The 6,593-nt window shown below is 41.0% G+C and overlaps 1 protein-coding gene across 1 annotated transcript; it reads right to left on the reverse strand.

The window, feature by feature from the left end:
- Positions 1-3,584: 3,584 nt before the first annotated feature.
- Positions 3,585-6,122, reverse strand: LOC125472242. The gene has a single exon (XM_048573434.1). It carries the CDS (start codon positions 6,120-6,122, stop codon positions 3,585-3,587), a length of 2,538 nt encoding a protein of 845 aa, XP_048429391.1.
- Positions 6,123-6,593: the final 471 nt, after the last annotated feature.

A 6,593-nucleotide genomic window follows, 5' to 3' on the forward strand; every position in this document is an offset into this window, starting at 1 on the left:
CTATATGGATGCTTTAGCTTTTGTGTTGTTTTTATTTTCTTGAGAATATAGGGATTTGTGATATTTTCTCTTTTTGTTGTACAGCTTCCTTAAGGAGCTTCAGGGCATGTCAAATATTTTCTGTTTTTCCTCACATGTCGTTTCAACTTCTATTTTGGTGGAATATTCTATGTTTAGGTTAATGCCATGAATGAGACTTTGGGTTAATGTCATGCGCTAATATTAATTAGGTTTCAATCTACATGAGCCATTTAACTGTTTAAATTAAACATTAAAAACAATGCCAGATTTTTTTCGATGTACTGGTAACGCCGCCACACGTGGCGTTACGACTTCATTCAAATTGTAATACAATGTATTTGGCTCTGCCTCCAAACTGGCTCCTCAGGTTAATGTGCCCCCTCAGCAACCTTCGTCTTCAACATGCACTCTCCCCCTTCTCTCACTTCCCAACATTCCATTTTTCCTTCACTTCCAAGGAATCCATTTGCTCCATTCCATTTTTCCTTCACTTCCAAGAAACCCATTTGCTCCATTCTTTCTTCTGGGTCCATCAAACTCAACAATTTTAGTATATTAGACCATGTGCAATGGTGTGTGTCAAAACCTAACCGAGAACAAGCTTTTATCCTCCGATGATTTTGGCTTAAAATTTTAGGCCGAGATGATTAAAGAATATTTGTAATCTATTTTTCTTTTGGTAACTTTCTTAAATGTAAATTATTATTTTTGAAAGCTATACGTTGAATGTTCATTACGTCTGGCAATGCACTTGCCAATGTCACTATTTTCCGCCCCTTCCAATTTCTAGAAAACTAACCTACGGACTATAAATATAGAGTCAGTGTGTGGTTTAATCTCATGAAGCTGCCACCTTGTGGCAATTATGCCTTCTTTTCCCTCATGTTTTCATTCTGTCGCCGAGCAGAGCAGTGGAGATTCTGGTGCTAATGTGAAGCGCCTTGAATATGAAACTGCCGAAAAGATCAATCACCTATCAACAGAGTGCTCAAGGATTTCGAATGATGTTGTGCAGTTGCTTCTGAAGCAAGTGACTGACAGTTGAGTGAAATTTCAAACTCTTGCAACCATTGTATTCTTGTTGCCTGCAGACTCGTCCTATTCCATAAACTTGTGGTGCTGTGGTTGGTATCCTTTTCAGAAGAAAGAAAATTATGTTGCAGGAATTGTTGGGCCAATTGAGTGAAATTTGGTACTAGTTGCGTCTTGTTTTAGTCGTTGAAGTAGGGCTTCATTTGGCACAACTCTTGCACTTTTTAAGATTTTTCGAGGACTGGAATTGCGATTTTTACAGTTTATGAAGTTTGGCTGCAAGTCTCTTTTCACAAATTGTTTGCATGGTTCCTTGGATTTGAACTTAATAGAACCCTTGTTCTAACCTTTACTCATAAGCTGATAATTCCTCTTGTATTACTAACAAACTTCTGTTACAATTCATCATCTTGCATCTGCACAATTATCTAGTATTTATACTAGATTGCAAGCTAGGGTAGTTACAAGATATTTTCCTAACTAATCATCAATTAACAACCACACATTCAATCAATGATTCCCAGACACTTGTCACCAACAATATCAACCTATCACAACCTTGTACAAGTATCATCAACAGTATCCTATCATTACCCCACCCTTAAAAACGAACCTTGTCCTCAAGGTTGGAATGTAGGAAATCTCTGTTTGAATGCCGCAAAGTCTTCCCAAGTGGCATCTTCCTTGGAATGATGCTTCCACTGCACCAAGACCTGAGTTTGAGATGAAGTACCAGTGCGGACCACCCGTTGTTGTAAGATGGCCATGGGATAGTCCTCCACTATGCCGTCCTCGGTTACCACCGGTAAAGGAGTTGCAGGGATAAGACCAGTGCCCAATTGCTTTTTTAAGCAAGACACATGGAAAACTGGATGAAGTTTGGAATTTGCAGGCAAATCTATCTTGTAAGCAACTGATCCCACCTTTTGTAATACTTTGAATGGCCCATAAAACCTCGGTTGTAGTTTGTGAAAAGGATGCTTAGCAAGAGATTGATGATGATAAGGTACTAATCTGAGAAATACCATATCACCCACTTCAAAAGATCTTTCACTGCGATGCTTGTCCGCTTGCTGCTTCATGCGTACTTGGGCAGCAACAAGATTAGTTTTAAGCTGGGATAAAATCCTGTTTCGTTCTTGTAAACTCCGATCAACCAAATCAATTTTTGTTGCTCCTGATTCATAAGTAGGCACAGTAGGTGGAGGTTGACCATAAACAACCTCATAAGGTGTAAGCTTTGAAGAGGTGTGGAAAGTAGTATTGTAGTGCCATTCCGCCCAAGGAAGCCATGGAACCCATTTCTTTGGTTGATGACTACAAAAACATCTCAAATATGTTTCCAACCCCCTGTTAGTAACCTCCGTTTGACCGTCTGTTTGAGGATGGTAACCAGAGCTCATACACAACTGAGATCCTTGTAGTGTAAAAAATTCCTTCCAAAAGGAGCTGAGAAAAACAGGATCTCGATCACTTACAATTGTTGAGGGCATTCCATGAAGTTTGAAAATATGGTCAACAAATAACTGAGCTACTGAGTGAGCAGTGTAGGGATGAGACATTGGCAAAAAATGAGCATACTTCGAAAGACGATCGACCACCACAAAGATAATAGTTTTTCCCTTACAAGGAGGAAGACCCACTATAAAATCCATAGCGATATCTGTCCAAACAGTAGAAGGAATAGGGAGAGGATTGAGCAGCCCCGGAGAAGCAATGGTCTCATTCTTATTTTGTTGACATACTTGACATGCTGCCACCCACTGCATAATGTCGGATTTCATGCCTTGCCAATAAAACGATCTGGAAATTCGTTTGTAGGTCTTAAGAAAACCAGAATGTCCTGCCACCGGAGTGCAATGATGTTCATAGAAGACCTTATTCCTCCAGCAACTCGATGGACCCAAAACAATTCGTCCCTTGTATCGGAGGAAGCCATTGTCAAAATGGTACTTATCATGGGAAGTTGTAGCACCAGGAGAGAACAATTCCTGAATCTTAGAGACAACCCAAGGATCTTGTTCCCCATGTCTTCAGATATCATCTAACCAGCCCATATAAGGATAGGAAATGGCATGTAATTCTACCTCAGAATGCATGCGAGACAGAGCATCAGCAGCCACATTGTCACAACCCTGTTTATATTGGATTTCGTAATCAAAACCAAGAAGTTTAGAGATCCATTTCTGCTGAAACGGGGTGTGTGCCCTATTCTGTAAAAAGAACTTCAAACTGTGATGATCAGTTTTGATAATAAAGTGTGTTCCCTGAATATAAGACTGCCATTTCTTGATGGCATGGACGATAGCTAGCATTTCCCTTTCGTAGGTAGACATGGCCTGAGCTCGAGCACCTAAAACCTTGCTTGTAAAGGCTATAGGCTTACCATCTTGATGTAAAACAGCACCAATCCCAGTGTTGGAAGCATCTGTTTCAATGGTAAAAGCCTTGGAAAAATCCGGCAAGGCAAGGACTTGAGGCGAAACCATAACAGCCTTGAGAGTTTGGAAAGCCACATCTGCCTCATTAGTCTACTTGAAGGCATCCTTCTTTGTAAGCGCAGTGAGAGGTCCACAAATTTTCCCATAATTAGGAATAAACTTCCTATAATAACCGGTAAGGCCAAGAAATCCTCTTAGAGCCTTTACTGACTTAGGAACGGGCCAATCTTGGATGGACTGAAGTTTAGCTGGATCTGCAGCGACACCTTCCCTGGAAACCACATGACCTAAATATTCAATTTGGGATTTACCAAAATCACACTTTGTCTTCTTCACAAAGAGTTGGTGGGTCTGAAGAATCCTTAAAACCAAGGATAAATGGTGTAAATGAGCTGCCCAAGAAGGACTATAGACTAAAATATCGTCGAAGAAAACTAAGACGAACTTCCTCAAGTAAGGCCGAAAAATCTCATTCATCAAACTTTGGAAAGTAGCCGGGGCATTTGTAAGTCCAAATGGCATGACGAGGAATTCGTAATGACCATCATGAGTACGAAAAGCTGTCTTTTCAATGTCACTCGGATGAACCCTGATCTGATGATACCCGGCTCTTAAATCCAACTTGGAAAAAAATTGAGCACCAAACAATTCATCTAGCAACTCATCGATCAATGGAATGGGGTACTTATCTTTGATTGTCAACAAATTGAGGGCCCTGTAATCCATGCACATACGCCAACTATTGTCCTTCTTTTTGACTAGCAGAACAGGTGAAGAAAAGGGACTGTTGCTAGCTCTAATAAAACCAGAATCGAGCAAGTCTTGTACACATTTTTCAATCTCCGATTTTTGGAAGGGACCATATCTATAAGGCCTTGCACTTGTAGGCTTGCTGCCTTCCAACAATGGAATGCGGTGGTCATGAGATCGTGAAGGGGGCAGAGTGGTAGGGGTCTGGAATACAGCAGCAAATTGAGAGAGTAAGGCATCTAATTCAGTTTGTTGATGGTCAGAAAGAGTCCCAACCACAGCCACTTGTGTCTCCGGTTCCACAAAAAACAGAATCATACCAAAAGGACCCTGAGAAAGCAATCTTTCCACTTGACATGCTGAAACTGTCATTGGTGAGGGGGGAGGATAACTGGAAATACAATAATGTTTCTGCCCCAAACTGAACTCCATTTTTAATTTGTCAAAATCCCAAAGAATAGGACCTAAAGTTCGAAGCCATTGTGCTCCAAGAACAACATCGCAGCCACCCAGTTGTAACACATAAAAATCAGAAGTATACTCATACTGTTGAATCTGTAATTTGACCTGTGAACAACAACCCTTACTTGAAATAGTACCCCCATTTGCTATCATGACCTCAAAAGATTTATTGGCATCAACACTCCAGCCTAATTTCTTGGCAACAGATAGGCTAATAAAATTGTGGGAACTTCCAGAATCAAGCAAGACAATCACAGGACAATTCTTTATTAAACCAGTAACTTTCATGGTTTGGATATGTTGAGGGGCCGAAATACCATAGACAGCACAAGCTGTGATTTCCACATGTTGACCTTCTTGATCCTCACAATCAGTGACTTCCCTATCAACGGATCGTTCAGCCAATACATCTAATAACAGCAATTGTTGATTCGCACAAACATGACCCCTAACCCATTTTTCCGGACACGAATAGCATAGACCCTTCTTACGACGATCTTGAAGTTCTTCAAAAGACATTTTGCGCACATTACTAGGCTTAGAATTTGTGCTAGAAGAAGAGCTATGACTAATTAACAGAGGTGAAGATTTCTGATTTGTGAAATTGCTGGAAAAAGAATTTGGGTTCTTAGAAAAATTCCGAACCTTGATGTCTGCCAATTTGGCATCCACTTGAAAAGCCAAGGCAATTGCTTCATGAACATCAGATGGACGGAGTAATTTGACGTCGTGACGCACTTCGGACTTCAACCCACCAATGAAACAGCTTCTCAGCATCACCGGACTGATCTCCTTAGTGCGATTCGCCAAACGGCGGAACTCCACCACATAATCTTTGAGAGAACCCAACTGCTTCAATTGAACTAAGGCTTCGGTGAAATCCTCAAACTCTGATGGACCAAATTCTTTGCAGAAAATCTGAACAAACTCCTCCCATTTTGGGTAATTCGTGATACAATTTCTCCATTGAAACCACTGCAAGGCTTCATTATCCATGTGGAACGAGGCCATTCTCACCTTCTGCCTATCATCAATGGTGAAATAGTCAAAATAATGCTCTGCACGATAGACCCATGCTAAAGCATCATCACCATCTGAAAATCGTGGAAATTCAAGCTTCACTAATGGCGGTCGGGGCTGAAAAAATGATTCTTGGCGATGAAAACGCTGACCCATATGAATCGCCGGATCAGGCAAGGTGTCTTCGGATCCCCCAATTGGATTGGAAGAATCGCCATGGTCAAATTGATCCCGCCGAGTGCGATCAGCACCATTGAAATGAGTCTCCAAAGATGCGAATCGGGCCTCCATGGAAGCCATTACGCTGGACAGATTCTGCATCGTCGAACTGATCGTCGCGACAGACGATTGAATTTCCGAGACGGAGCCTTCAAGAATCGTTACCCGTGCATCCATGGTGTTAGCACGCGTAGATGCGCGCGTCATACAAGAAGGGAAACGTGGAGATCTGTTACTGGCTGATACCAATAATAGAACCCTTGTTCTAACCTTTACTCATAAGCTGATAATTCCTCTTGTATTACTAACAAACTTCTGTTACAATTCATCATCCTGCATTTGCACAATTATCTAGTATTTATACTAGATTGCAAGCTAGGGTAGTTACAAGATATTTTCCTAACTAATCATCAATTAACAACCACACATTCAATCAATGATTCCCAGACACTTGTCACCAACAATATCAACCTATCACAACCTTGTACAAGTATCATCAACAGTATCCTATCAGAACTTGTTCCAAAGAAAATTTAACATGCTGTGCTAATCTTACTCTTCGAGCTGCCCTAAGTGTAAAGAAATGCAGTTTCATCTCTTCCTTTCTTTTACATGCAAACAAGCTCCCTCAATTTCATACTCACCTCA

Source organism: the organism of the source record quoted next, unplaced genomic scaffold (assembly GCF_019419815.1).
Source record: "Pyrus x bretschneideri cultivar Hongxiangsu unplaced genomic scaffold, Pyrus_bretschneideri_v1 Contig68, whole genome shotgun sequence".
NCBI classification, from domain to species: Eukaryota; Viridiplantae; Streptophyta; class Magnoliopsida; order Rosales; family Rosaceae; genus Pyrus; species Pyrus x bretschneideri.

Coding starts and splice junctions, on each gene's coding strand:
- LOC125472242 (XM_048573434.1), bottom strand. CDS start 6,122: ATGGATGCACGGGTAACGATTCTTGAAGGCTCCGTCTCGGAAATTCAA.